The 15,388-nt window shown below is 37.1% G+C and overlaps 1 protein-coding gene across 4 annotated transcripts in view; it reads left to right on the forward strand.

Moving 5' to 3' along the window:
• Positions 1-15,388, forward strand: part of chl1a (cell adhesion molecule L1-like a) — a 67,705-nt gene that overhangs the window by 17,119 nt on the left and 35,198 nt on the right. For 2 of the 4 annotated variants that reach the window (XM_014991267.2, XM_088007077.1), the window contains exons 2-6: positions 10,504-10,660; positions 11,121-11,229; positions 11,323-11,510; positions 11,608-11,730; positions 15,051-15,221. In XM_014991267.2, the coding sequence (XP_014846753.2) occupies positions 10,579-10,660; positions 11,121-11,229; positions 11,323-11,510; positions 11,608-11,730; positions 15,051-15,221 (673 nt within the window). In that variant the 5' untranslated portion in view covers positions 10,504-10,578. Of the gene's footprint in view, positions 1-6,845; positions 7,036-10,503; positions 10,661-11,120; positions 11,230-11,322; positions 11,511-11,607; positions 11,731-15,050; positions 15,222-15,388 lie in introns of those variants that run through there. The other 2 variants (XM_088007078.1, XM_088007075.1) reach the window with 2 other exon arrangements.

Consider the following 15,388-nt stretch of genomic DNA (forward strand, 5'->3'; position numbering starts at 1 on the left):
AATTCAGGTAATATAAAAGAGTCACTTTGTCTTTGGCTCGATTCGAAACTGGCCAAAACGTTAAGTATTGGTTGTTTGCTGTGGACTCAGGCTTCAGATTTCAGATTTATTAATGTCTGTTCTATGAAACCTGAATCATTAGCAGTAGGGGGTCACCGCCTTGTTAGTTAACACAGTTTTTCCTCTGACTACATGCTTTGTTCTCTTGGGGTTTCTGTTCTGTGCTGTGCAGATCATTTAGGACTGGATATGTCCATAGTCCTTTATTCATCAGACTTATGTGATTGCTGTTTGGAAAAAATCTTACTGCTACTTAGTGATGAAGAAACTGAAAGACAAGGTTATTGGTGCAGCAGATTAAAACATTGTTTTAACCTAATTTAAAATAATTCAAAGCTGTCTGTGGATCACCTTATAATTCCAGATTACAGGATTAATTTAGCATTTAAAAAAGAAAGTGAGTTTCTATTGTTCAAACCTGGTGATGACTCTCCCCACTGTCTCACTGTTTCTGTTTTAAACTATAATGTAAAGTGAGAGTTCTTTTACAAGTTCAATCATTTCTTTTAACTGTTGAACTTCTGTTATTTGCTCTATTAAAACCTCGTTCAAAATGTTACTATATTTCAAGAAATCTTTGAGAATCAAATGCCACTAGTTAAATGCCAGTGAAGCAAGAGTGGATTGATAAGTGACTTTAATGGTTTTGTAGAAACAGAAAGCTAAATTGCTTTCACTGGCTTTCACTAGCTTGTAAACTTGGGAGTATTTCTGGATTATGTGCAACAACTTTAAAAGTCATGCATATGGGACCCAACTCTGCTCTCAAAATCTTTTCATCCAGGCAAACAGAAGTTAAGTCAGAAAGATTACTTTTTATCCTTTGCTTGTTCTGACTGCAGGTAAACCCAACGTTTGTCTTGGGAAAATTACACAAAAATTTCAATTTAGACATCCAGAAACTGTGCATTTGAACATTTGATGGGGACAGTGAGAGATAATCAATAGAAAAGTCAGAGTGATGGGTGCACACAAGTCCAGTCATGTTTGATCCCAGAAACAAGGAATTTGACTTAAAGGTGCCAAGTACTGAGAAAACAATACTCCACACAATGTAGGTCCCTGTGATAACTTCTGGCTAATGAAAACAGACTTTTACAAACACTGGATAAAACATGAAGATAAATCCTTTTTTCAATTTAAAGTTTCAGTTAATGTGCAAAAATATGTTTTACCAGAGGAGAAGCATCACCTTCGCTCTCAACTTTGTGAAGGATTTTTCTCTTATTACTTTTTAGACTACAAAGGTGTGTGTTGTATTCAATGCTATTAAAAAAGGAAGGTATGTAACAAAATCCAGGAAGCGGCTTAGGGGATGCCTTCTTCTTAGAAAATATGCACTGCAGAAACCACAGGATTGGAAAATGATCAAATTATATGAGAGCAAATTGAACTAGTGCACATGGAGGATTTATTAAAGAGACGGGTTTGTATGCCGTTAAAAGTATCTCCTCTCTTCTCTGGCTTTTTCAAACTTTGCTAATAAAAGGGACTCTTTGTATGCAAATGGCAATGTTGAGATAAAACGGATAGAATATGTTGGCCATTTTACAAACTCTATTAAAATACCACTTCAGGCCTTCAAGATGATCTCATAAACTAATTACCAGCGTAGCTCAGACCAGACTGCAATGTTTCTCTTGTTTTCTTCTTTGCAGAAGTGAAGAACAAATATGTCGGTTGTGGAAAGAGTGACGAGATCCTCTCATAGCTCCAGCGTGTGATGGGAGGAAGCCTATCTTTGAATCTTTTCTGTGCTGTTGACCACAGGGAACTGATTTAGCTCCTGAATAACACTCTTTGTCACTCCAGAACAGCAAGGGACATATTTCCATGGCAATTTACTTTGTTGTTTTGAAATCCATGTTAATGAGAGGTCTTAAATTATTTGCCACAACTATTTTCTTTATATTCACTGTAAAAGCTCTGCATTTCCTTCAGGAGTTTAGTATTTACAAAAGACAGAAGGAGTAGTAGTTAAATGAAATGTGCATGAGTGAAATACCAAACCTTTGACTGAGGAATCTATGGTTGTCATAGCGTGTTATGTATTTGCGTGCAAGGCCAGCTCCTTTTCAGGAGGCAGCTCTCTACATGTCACTCCACTAATCACAGTGTTCCAGCGCAGGAAGCATTTAAACCCCGACTGAGTGAACGTTGATGAGCCACACACACACACACACACACACACACACACACACACACACACACACACACACACACACACACACACACACACACACACACACACACACACACACACACACACACACACACAAACCGATACACACCTAAAGCACACTGAGAAAGCCATTCATTACAAACAATGAAGGAGTGATTCTGCATGAAACTAACCAGTAATCATTTAAAAATCTGTGTGCTTGTGAAATTGGATTGCCAGGGGAGAATGATCAGGGTTAAGGAGGACGAATCGGAGTAGCATTTCAGAAATGATGAACGTTTAGTAAAACGAGCACAAGGAGACCCTAAAAACAAGTATATGTCATGTTTTACATGCCGACGTAAGTTTTAAGATGTTTCTGTTGAACTGTGTTTATGTTGTGGAATATGAACTATGTTCATTTGCTTCAAACCTGTCGTGCCTGTCAACACTGCTACTGTTTCTTTTTTATTATACTGGAAACGCAGGTTTGCTAAGCTTGTGTTTGATGTGTCAGAGAGTTGTTTGGGCAAACTCCAGGCATGCACAGTTAGCATTTTTCCTAAGAACATAGAGTGCTGAAATACAAATAAGCTGCATGTTAGGGCACTGACGGTTTTGGAAGAGGTTAAGGAAGGAGTGTTGTTTAAAGTGAAGTCTGGCTTTAAACAGCTAAGGCCTTATGACATGTCACTAATGCTTGTGTAGCCGTTTTTATTTGTCAGGACATTTTTCCATTGAATCCAGATTTCTCTCTGACTCGTAGTTAGCTCCATGCATATGGAAACCAGCCAATAGACCAGAGATTGAAATTTATCATTTTTTAAAAATCTTGATTATCTAAGATCAAGATTCACATATCAGATAATCAAAAACTGATTTTAATCATATTTATTTTAAGCATCAAAACCAAAGAACAGAAAAACAAATTGAAGAAATAGTTTGGACAAAATTGGCATCCATTGGAGAGCTCTAAGGCCAAAATGAATGTGGCCAAAAGAAACAAGAAGATTTCCCACAGAACATCTTGATGACCCCAAAGACGTTTGAAAATAAATTATATGGACTAATGAGACAAAACTGGAACTTCCTGGAACTTGTGTTTCCAGTTGTATCTAATGTACAACTAACACTGCAGTTCAGAAAAAGAAAATCCGAAATATGTAGTCAGACATGGTGGAGGTAGTGTGATGATTTGGACTTCTTTACTGGTTCAGCATTAGATGACCTGCCATGATTGATAGAACAATGATTTCTGCTTTCCATCTGCATAGTCCCAGCCATAGATTTCACTCTGTTTTACATATTCAGATAAATTTACTTGTCGATCTTTTAGGTTAAGCTTTTCCCTCCTTTTTTTGTTCTCCCGATTTCTGTCATTACTACTGTACTTGCCCTTAGCGAGCTTTAATTGAAGAGAGAAACAAAATACCCTTTTGTTATTTGTTTCTATTGTCTTGTGGGAAATATTTGAGGCCCATGAAGCTGGGACAGAAATACCACATGACAAAGATTTGGAGGAGGGGCAACTCTGTTGCACAAAAGACATATGCCTCTCATTTCTTTTACAAGCGTCCCTTATGTACTGGTTTGGACATTGTTTTGTGTCATTATGTAACAGTTTCCATGTAGCCAGTTCACTGAGTCATTTGTACTGAAGCATATATTAACATTTTCAGATTCAGTGTCTTGAAATGTTATTGATTTGTTCCAAAACAAATTCTGATCTAGAAAGGGTTGTGTGCATTTGACCTAAATTTTTGCCAGTCTTTTTTTGTGAAACAGTTCTAGTTCATTTAGCTTAGATGGAGAGTGTCTGTAAACAGCAACTTTCAAGTCCTGCTGCAGATTTCCATTTGCACCTAGATCTGAACTTTGATTAGACCATTCCACCTATGACTATGCTTTGATTTATAGCTCTGGCTGCATGTTGAGGGTTGTTGTGCTGTTGTTGTTACTTCTGAAGGTTCTGCATTATTTTCAGTGAGCGAGAATAAAGAGGATTACAAATGCACACCACACTTTTTAGATTTATGTTTGTAAAATAGTTTTGAAAAGCATGTACCATTTTTCTTCCATTTCACAAAATACATAAAAGTTTGTGATGTATAGTGAGAAAATGCAAAAAAAAAAAAAAAATCAAAGCATTCTAAATATTTTTGAGGCATTATAATTAAGCTAATTTCATTTCTTTTTAAGTAAGCTGAATAATGCTGAACAGCCCATTAAGATAAATCCTTTATTTCCATGTAGAGCAGGAACCTCAGGTGTATCACTCAATATTTATTTTGATGCCTTGTGTGAAGAGTTGTACTCAAAGATGTCTGTTGTATCTGAATAAGCAAGGCCATGGTATTGCCAGCTGTTAAGAGGGCCTCAGTTCCTGTGGTGTTATTTAATGACACTTAGATGTGTTTTGAATTTCTGAAACATCATACTGATGTTTACATAGGATTTACATTTAGACCAAAGAACAGTGTAGACAATTGAGACATATTTTCAAGGACGAAAAACCTGTGGTGTACTGATTCAGGTGTGTTGTCTTACTTCATATGTGCTGATAGTAAATTAGAATTTATGTCCTGACGAGTTTCATTTGTCAGAATAAAAGTACATTTTGAAAACCACCTTGAAAGCTTTTAGTTAATGTGCATCTACATTTGAGTCTAAGCTTTAAAGTTCTTTTTCCTGAGCTTATACAAACCACGCTTCATTAGACATAAACTAGGTCTGTGTGATGCGGTGAAAAAGGTCTTAAATGAAGTGTGTAATTATGTCCAGACTTTCCTTTAGCGGTTACACAGAGTTTAGTCTGGGCTGCAGAAAAGGCCGGAAATATTTTTCATCTAGACTCGCAGGTCTAAATTTATAACATGTCAAATGATGCTGCATTTTTACCATGAAAAATGTAAGCCCTTACATGGGAATGTCTATTAGTGAATTTATATATTTATGGTTACAAATGCCTTCCTTCTAAATTTGCTCACCAATTTTAAAGTTCACACATTAATCGTATTTATCTTGTGTGATGTAGCATATTAAGCAGTTTATGGCTGCTAATGAAATTTTGCCAGGACATTGTCAATGAGCTATAAACAAGTGTTCACTTTAATTTGAAAATCAGGCCTTCATTGTGAAGGGGACATTAGCAGCCCTGAGTGTGCACAAAAGTTGACTCTCAATCAAAAGACAGACTGATCCAGAATGGAGAGCTTTTAACTGTATATACCTCCAAGTAAAGTCTGTACCATTGCTATAGCAGTGTGCACATTACCAATGTTGCAATCGATTGTTTGGAAGGCAAATAACAAAGGTTATTTCCAGTTGTGAATAAACACTTTGCATGCCAATAACAGAGTCAGTCTATTGATGGAGTCTCATTGTGCACAGCTGATATGGATGATAGTACTAAAAATGCAGCATGTCACAGTTGGAAGCCATAATAAAGTAGAAGAGCAATTCAAATGTTGTGCAGCCCTACTCTGGACAGCCCTACCTCGTTTTTGTATTACAAAATTTAAAGGTAAAGTGGCTCTGTTAGTGGATAACACCCAGCTGTTATCAGCAATTACGGCTTAAATTATTATTATTAGAGAAAATACACAGTTAGTAGTGTGTGGGTGGATGCTCAATTTGTACACTGGTTTGTCCTGTTTGTTTGGTTTAACATTACCCAGCAAGGGGCTACAGCCTTGATACACAAATTTGAAAATATAATTTGACAGCAGTTTTTTCCTACAAGATAAATATTTACACCAAGATGAGACAAGGTTTTTTGTATGCTATGTCATAAATAAAAATGAAACATACTTGGATATAGAAAATTTAATGCACAGATAACTATTGATTTATGACTTAAGCAATGCAACAGGAAAAAAAAAATCCTACTTTAGTAATGTCTTCATTTGATTTAACAAATTATTTTGTACAAGTTGCACTTGTAAAAATAACTGATCTACCTGGTTGTCCAATTTCAATGCTTTATACTGTATTGTCTGGTATTATGTCTCTTGGGGGACTTTACGTAAAACCACAGATATAAATTGTTTGGAAAAGCTCGAAAAGAGATGCTGATGAAAACTAAATTGGTTTTCTAGAGATAAAAAGCTTAAATGTAAATAACATTTGTAAAAGAATATTAAGAGGAAGAAAAGACTTGATTTGTATCCATAGCATTCAGTCTCTCTCTGAAAGTTTTTCCCAATGTTCCATCTATCAACACAGCCTAAACTGATGCATGGAAATTAAAGCACAGAAGATGTTGGGCTCAGTAGAACCAGATGACTTTGCCCTCTTGTCAATAGGACTGTAAGACTCATTGCATTAAAATCACTGGGAACAAGCTGAGTTAAAATGGCCTTTCATGATTTGCGGAGGGGATATTGGAAGGATCTAGGAAATCAAGAGAAAGAATGAGACAGAGAGCATAAGGCATGCCTGTACTTCCTTTACACTCGTTTTTTAAACGCCATCCAAGCATCCCCCCCGCTGTGCAGCCTTAGTCCCGGTCATTGTCGCGGGATTTGAGAGCTTCTCTGCCAAGTGAGAGGCTTTGGCGACATATGTCACTTCAGTGAGTCTCCTGTCGCTTCTTTAGCAGCTTGAGTAGAATGGTGGGGAGTGAGGCGTGTCTGTGCAGCAGGAGAGGAGCAGTGTGAGGTGAAAGAGGAAAGACAAGTCAGAGATGTTTGTTCAAACAGACAGAGAGTGAAAGAGTTGCTTGAGTGAACTACTCATTGTTTTTTTACTCTTATATGGACATGTTTGCCTCAGGCCCCTGGCAAAGGTGGAAGATGTAAAATGATTCAAGAACTGTGAGTATCGGTTACTTTGAGAAAACTTTGATTTTTCTGTTGAAAGTCTGTTTCCTCCCAGTGAACTTGAGCGGATTCACATGTAAGACTGTGACTGCTTGAATTTGGAATGTGTGCTGAAGTTGCGTCTGTCCTCAACTGAGACTTATCGGAGGGAAGAAAGGAGGTGTGGGGTTCACTGTGTACAGCATGTGTTTGCTTGGATTAGCCGTGTAGTACTGACACTCTTCATGCCTTTGGCCGACTAATGGCTTAGGTAATACAATCCCTGCGGATTTGTGACTGTGATCTGCCATGTGTTCAGGTAATGGATCCCTTGGCTCCAAAAACAAATGCTTTGTTATGTGTTTACATAGGCACCCCACGCTGCTCTGCACTCCAAGGATTTATTCTTTTAAAATGAATGGTGTTGGGTTTGTTTGGCTTACCTTTGAAGAGGCTGGTTTGCAGGTCTAGTAATTTGCCTTCTTCACAATGTTCTTTGATTGTGCAGCAGTAAATTAGTAGATTTGCTGCTGGTGAATAAAACTGCCTTGGGTTGTTGCTGTGTTGTGAACATCAGCAGAAGACAACACTTTTCATGTCTCTTAAGGGCTGTGGGGCTCCTAACAGACATTGCAGGTCTGATCTAGTCTGCTTGATTTGATCTAAATCGAAACTCACTGCCTCTATCGTTTCTCTCATGCCTGTGCAGTACTTTCAGAGTGTCAGAGGCAATGTCCATCCAAAATCTTTTACTTATATATTTAAACCAAGACAAAATGTTAGAGACTAGCATGGTAGCACTCCAGGTGTTTTTGGTTCATAATGCATGTTATGAACCAAACATAATGTAGACTTTAACGCTTTCTGGATTTCTAGAAAGTTGCCAACATGTAGGTTGAAAAATCAAAAGCATAAAACAAAGTAACTTTCCTACACTCTGATCAGGTATCCCTTTATCTGCTCTAAGCTCAGATCTGCCTTGCTCTCTTGTAGCCTGAATGAACCATGGATATTTTCCAACATGTTGTAGAAGATGCAGTTTTCCTTTACACTCTTTTTTTTTTTACATTCCTTTACATTTCCTGACTTTATATACTCACCTTACTGATGCTAAAAATAGCTGATTTTGAATTATGTCTCTCTTCTTAGGATCCAAATTTTACTGCAACATGGACACACTTGTGTGTGATCAAAAAAGTTTAGATTTTTTTAGGTTTTTGGTCACCTGCTAAGGCTGATCAAGTTCTTCTAACCAGCTCTTTTCTCAATGCATATACACACCACAAAATCTTTTAAATACTACAGCAAATTTTTTTGTCTTCTAATTTTACCATAGCAGAGGTGCCTAAAGTGCAACTCTTATGTGTCATTCAAAGATGATACAGATTTGGCTGGCCAGCACAGCTGAGACAAAAAAAAGACACTGGGCCTCCAAAATTTAGAAAATCAAAGTTATTTTATTTTTAACAGAACAAGCACACAAGACCATTCTGTTGTTTCAGATCTACAATTATTTACAGATCATAATTCTGTTTTATGTTCAGTTTGCTGTGGAGCAGGTTACAATACAAAAAACACCCAAAGGAAGAAAAAAAATCATTTTTTTCACCTGCGAATACATTCAACTTGATGATTTTGGCACCTGTTCAAAAATGTTTTGAGGTCACAGATTGATAGGTATGGGTTTGAGTAAAAGTATAGTTTTTGTTTTATACTCTAAACTAATGACTTTGACCAAGCTACCAATAAAAATATAGCTGTTTATTTGCAGAAAATGATAAATTATTAACATCACAATAATGTGGGGTTTTCAGACCAACACAAATAAAACTTTCTAAGTTCAATAATGTTTGATGACAGTTTTCATGCTTTCCCAAGTCTTTTACATCTCAGTTGGATTCAGGTGATCACCAAATCCATACCTCACTCATCAGAGAGAGGTGCACTTGTTACGAAATTGAATAGACAGCTGTATATTTCACGCATTAACCAATTTTGCATGGGTCGCCTAATTGTTAAGAAAAAAGGAAGATTATGACATTGCTGTGAAATAAACACTGGACCAGATTAGTTTTTATTCTAAACCACCATAGATAATCCCCAACCCCTACTGCAAATAATCCCCAATCTCTTAATTTGGTTTAATTGATACTAAATTAAAGAAGCTTAATCCCAAATCTAGTCCAAAACAATTGTGTTGTCTGTAGAGCTCGGGGTAGTTCGCAGCCGTTCTGCTGCATTACACTGTATGACTGCTGGAGGTCCCTGCCTTTATTCTCCTGATAGTGGGATTAGCTGCAGGGTGAACCCATTTGGCACAGGCACCCCTGCCGCCACAGTCTCAGAGCTGTGAGAGCTAAGCTGTGAAACACTGACTGACTTAGTCCAATTTATAGACTGCCATCTTGAATCTAGTGATCGTAGCAGACGACAGCTAAGCCTTTCCTTTGTCCCATTTGAGTTTACAGTAAGCATGTCATGGGGATGCCACCACCACCAGTCGGCTTAACAGTTCAAATAAATGGTTATCGCATGACAAGTTGTCTCCTGTGTTAAATTGTCTCAAATCAATTGACCTCATCAAAAATGTTCATCAAAATTGAACAGGCATTGTTTTGGTCAGGTTATTAAAGTGCCATTACACCTGTTTTACTTTTACATTGCAATTGATCACATATTCATTCTAGTAGGTGTCAGAAATCGACGTGTTAATTTCCACAGTAGAAAAATGTACACAGCAAACGACTAAAAGTTACGTCAGCCAGTTTAAATATCTTAGTGAAATATTCCAGCAATTTAGCATATCTGTTAAGCAAAAAGACATGCATGTGTAATAAATACATAACACTAAAAGTGTTATCTTTTTTTACTTGTACAAATATAAGAGAGGTTTTTATAAATGTATGTTAAGTAAAGTGTGATGCTCTCTATTTTCTTGGTTTAGTGAGAAAAATTATCTAACCAAAATCACTGAGAATAGATCAGCCTAAAGTAAGAGAGAAACCTGGGAGATCTACATCAAAACAAGAATAGCTCTCAGGCAAAACAAATAAAGGAATAAAACCATAACCCTGGAAAAAGAAACAAACAAAAGCAACCCAGGAATAGACTAATGAAATCCAGAATTTTAGTTTTGATTTGTTGACTATGTTCACACACCAGGGTAATGTAAATACTACTTCATTTCTTAAGTAAGAGCCTTAAGCATGGAGACAATCATCTCTATGGAGTAACGTCTCAAGCTTAAAACACTCACCTGAAACCCATGGTTCATTATGGCAGCAGCTCATGTTGACAGCAGCAGCATGGCGCTCCATGTGACAGATTCCACTTTGATAACAAATGTTTTTGTGTTTTAATGTTGAAACCTACAATCTCATCATATCCTAGGAGAACAAGTCTTGCACACTAATCTGTGAGCATCCCCTGATACATCACATTGCTCAACACAGGATTTCTGCTTTCCAATTTCTACCTTTGCAGGTCCACTGTGCCTTGCGAATTTCAAGTGAAAACAGCTGATCCACACATATTTCCTGATTTTCTTCATTAAGAATCATGAGGAGGCCTGGCGACCTGCTACTAGTTCTGCTTTGGAGCTTTACATCCGGAGCCAGAAGCCTTAATATACCTTTCGAAGGTAGGACTGACACAAAGCAAACTGAAATTATATTTAGTAGTTCTTGCTGACAGTCCTGTTATGTCATGTTGACTTACAACACTTCATTGAAATGGAAGATTCCTACAATATGGCATTCCCTTTTTGATGTCGAAACACATTTGTTTACCTTTCCAGAGCAAGAATGTTAACTGCTTTTAAAAACTCTTAACAAACAATGGAAAGGTTAAGGTAAATTGTTTATGTGGCAAAGGTTGAAGGCTTGTTTTAAAGTGACAAATACATGGCAATCAAGCATTCCTGTGCTATTTTAGGTTAGCGTTTGCTCAGATTACACAGGGTTTTTCTCTCAGCGTCACATGAAGCAGAAAGAAACGGCTGAAAACAAACAAAAACAGACAGACTAAACAAATGTGTGAGTTGCAATTTAATTCTCGCTGCTTCGATTTAACACTTCTCCTTTTGTGTTTTTATTTTAAAGTGGAGCAACCTCCAACTATAATCAACCATACAGCAGGTCCTGTTATTGCACTTCCTTTTGACAATACACTGACTATAAGATGTGAAGCCAGGGGTAACCCACCACCAGAGTAAGTAATAGCAGTTTGCACAGATTAGATAAATCAGAGAAGTCTTGGTAAAAACATACTGATAGAATCTGGGTACATATTTTACTCCAACAGATACACATGGACAAAAGATGGCCAGGAGCTAAACCTGCCAAACATCCCGACAGTCAAAACAGACAACAGAAATGGGACATTCATGTTTCACAACAAGCACTTTGGCCTGTTCAGGGGTAAATACAGATGCTTCGCTTCCAATAAGCTGGGAACTGCCATGACGGAGGAGATTGAAATCGTAGTTTCCAGTAAGTGAAGGCTACATACGAACATGAGAAAAATAACAAATTGTTACGATTGTCATAAAATCTCATTTTTTTTTTTTTCAATGTTTGTATTTATTAGCTCCACCAAAGTTCCCAAAGGAAACATTGGATACCATCGTCGTTAAGGAGGGCTATCCAATTACTCTTCACTGTAACCCCCCAGAAGGTGTGGCCCCACGTGAGATCTACTGGATGACTCAGAGTAAGCCCCACGCTCCTGTTTTATCTCATGTTGAAAACAAATTAATACTCACAAAAATATTTTTCTTTTAAGATTCAAGTTATTTAAATTTTTGTTTAGCTTCTGATGCAATGTTGGTGTGCCATGTACGTCAAATAATACCCCTGGAATTATTTTTCTAATTTGGTGAAAGTATTTTCACTAAACATTGAGATTTGCGGCAACAAACCTCAATGTTTGTTTTCACAATTTGAAATGGTAGACCAGGAGCAAATACTGTATAATTTTTGAAGTGAAAGAAAAATCTGAGGAGTGTGTTGTAAAATTGTTCAGTTCCCTTTGCCAAGACTTTTTTCAACCACTTTTTGCTGCAATTATAGCTGTGATTTAAAAAAAAAATGTTTCTACCAGCTCTGCACATTTAAAGATCAAACATTTTTAATGCTTGTAAATTAGCTCAAACTCAATAAGACAGTGTCTATGAGCAGCAGTTTTCAAGTCTCATCAAGCTTTTTCAGCTTAACCCTGTTTTTGACTTTGACTCTCCTCTGTTTGGTCATAATCAAATTCCTTTTTGGCTGTGCTGCTAAATGCTGGCAGTACATGATGCTTACTCAGGTACCATGGGTATACAAGGTTTTTAGTTTGTATTTTCATGATCATCACTTATTCCAGGGTTTGAAGTTGTAAATCATTCAGTATTGCCACACTGTGAAACAAGTCTGCATATAGAAATTCAAGTTTGTGCATGTTGCAGGAGTTTCATATCTGTAGAAAACAAAGGTGTGGAAAGAACAAGTAAAATTAAATTAGTTTGGATGAAATTAGTTGTTTCATAACAGTTGTGTTATGAAACATTAACTCTTTCAACTTTATTATCCTTCATTTTATTAAAAGCTTTTCAGCCAATTTGTTAAACCATCTCCAACATCTGTGTAGCAAAGTATGCTGAGCATGCACAGTTTTGGGATATTATAAAATTCAAAGTCAGGCAGTCTGAGGAGCTCAAGGGGTGACGTTTGTCATCTTAAAACTAACAGTAATAAAAATGTTTAAATTCTGATGGGTCTTTTGGACTTTATACAGATGTTGGATCATTGAAATCCAACATGTTTATAAGAGAGTCACGTGAAGCTTGTTAAAAACCTTCTAACGTTTGAATCAGTTGTGATCAGTTGATTTACTGGGTAAAGCATTTTAAGAACTGAATCTGAACAAACATATTTTTCAGCCTCTGCAGTCAGTTCTGTGCCATACTTTAAACTGAAAATATTCTATAGTGTGTTGTTGTATTCTGGCTCAAACTCAATGAGAGAGCGCAGCGAGATGACGGACTCTTGTGTCCTCTTTGACTTTTGCTACTCTGCTGTATTAGTGATGTACGTGTGTAATTCTTCCAGACTAGAGACATTATTTGCATGCATATGCCTTTCAAAATAGATGCAAAACATGTGTGCTTTCACCTTTTAAAATCCTGATGCACCATGAACCTGTTTATATCTTGAAGGGATTTACGGTCTGGGATCAAAGTACTTGTGGACATTGTAGTAGAGACAGCAATTCACAGTGAATGAAAATTACTGGAACTTCTTGTCCTTTAGAAAAAAATGTTGTGGTTAGGTATTAGGCAAGTGTTTATAACCTTTGCAACGAACCTTTTAGGCTTTAATAGCTGTCTAGTTAAAATTTCACAATAAAAGCCAAACACTCTTTTTCTTTTATGGTAAGTTTTAAAAAAAATCAAATTAAATGGTTGTGGCGGTGGTGCAGGGGTAAAACGCGCAACTTATATATGGAAAATAACTATTGACATCCTCAGTTTTCTTCTTTACATCTTGAGTGACTTGTTTTGATTTTCCATAAAACCACATAGGAATGCTGTGTGGAACGGTGATTTAACTTTCAGCTTACAAAACAGCTAAACAATCTGGTGGTCTTTAAAGCTCTGACTTTGAAATAAGTCAGAAAGACTTCTCTAATTATTTAGGCCTATAAGCATCTGATTCAATGTCCGATATAGAGAAATAAAGATTATGGGTAGTGAATGTAAACATCTGGTTTTAAACCCAAAGTTGTACATCTACAAAAAATAAAAACAAAATACTAAAAAAAAAAAGAGATAATTAGGGATAAAGCAGCTCGTAAGTTCAGCAGATGCCCGTCAGAAACTTCTAGCGTGATACAAAACGAACTTAAAGGACTCGTAAAGCACCTGGAATTACAGAGATATGCTCTGTATGTCTTTGCTCTCTCTTGCTTCTTGCACTCAAATATTCAGGTGCACGAAAGGAATGAACACTAGAATTCAAATCTCGGCATGTTTCACCTCTGTTCACACCTGAATGATCATTTCACAAGCTTGATGTGATTTACTCCTGAAGAACACAGACTGGGCTGAATTAGATGAATGTTTAATTATCTGAGATCTGCCATTGTTGACGTTTTTATTTTCTACAAAATGCACCATCCAGGGTTTTTCAAATGTTTGCACCGTCTTGGATGACTCCCTACAAGCCCTGTGAAGTAGTGGCTACATTTAAGTTGAATGGCATTAAAGCTTCCCACTTGAGACGCAGACGTTCGTCTCCAATCAGGAGCCTTTCCCTGCCATCTTCAAGAACAAAGTGATTTACTGTATAAAAAGTAACCTCAGACTTTGTCTGAAGTGCTCCTGCAATGGGAGGGGGAATCCTGCTTCTGTTGGAACCTCTTACAAGTTCTCATCTGTCTCTGACAAACCAGACGAATGTCTGAAAAAAAAAAAAAAAACTACAAGAGTTCTTCAGGTGCTCAGGAGGAGACGCTTACTGATGCACTGAATGAAAACGTTTGGGGACAAATTCAGCTCCAGTGTTGTTATGACTTGGCAGATGTATGTGTCCAGAGTCGACAATGACTGCATGCCCTGAACATGGTGAAACAGTTGTGTGTTGAAGAGCTTTCTTTTTTCTTAGGTAATCTCAAAACATTGCCATGATGATGTGCGTCTGAGTGAAGTTGTGTTTGTTCATCTATATATCATTTGTAAATTTAAATAAGGTTTCTTTATTCACACTAATAAAACCACAAGTGACTGATGGCTATATCTGTTAAACTCGGCTCATGGGTTGATAATTCACTGAACTGTAAATCTATATGAAACAAATTTGCTTTCATGGAGCACGATTAGATGAGGAATCGCTTACGGGTGTTTCCATTTCATTTATCACATATTATACTCCTGTGTATTCTACTTTCTTATTAAACCTCATAAGTGATTTTCAAATGCAAAAAAAGAAATGTCAGGAAACAGACATTTTTGATATTGACGTCTTTAATGATTCAGATATGCTGTTTTCTAGGTCTGCAGCACATAAAGCTGGATGAGAGGGTCTCCATGGGAACCGATGGAAACCTGTACTTTGCTTATGCCTTACCAGAAGACAGTCGCAAGGACTACGGCTGCAACGCTGTCTTCCAAAGGATACGCACTATTGTCCAGAAAATGCCCTTGTCCGTCAAGGTGGAGAGACGTAGGTTTAACCAAAACCCTGACGCTCATTTTAAATTCACTATTACAAAAGTGTTTCTGCTCATTTTCAATGGTTTTAATTCTAAGCAGGAGGGATTTACGTCATGTTTAAATCTGGCAAATGCATATTAGGAAACCAAAGCACATCTGTCCTTAGCACTATTAATG

Source organism: Poecilia mexicana, unplaced genomic scaffold (assembly GCF_051168715.1).
Source record: "Poecilia mexicana isolate PSO_F unplaced genomic scaffold, ASM5116871v1 scaffold_7, whole genome shotgun sequence".
Taxonomy (NCBI): domain Eukaryota; kingdom Metazoa; phylum Chordata; class Actinopteri; order Cyprinodontiformes; family Poeciliidae; genus Poecilia; species Poecilia mexicana.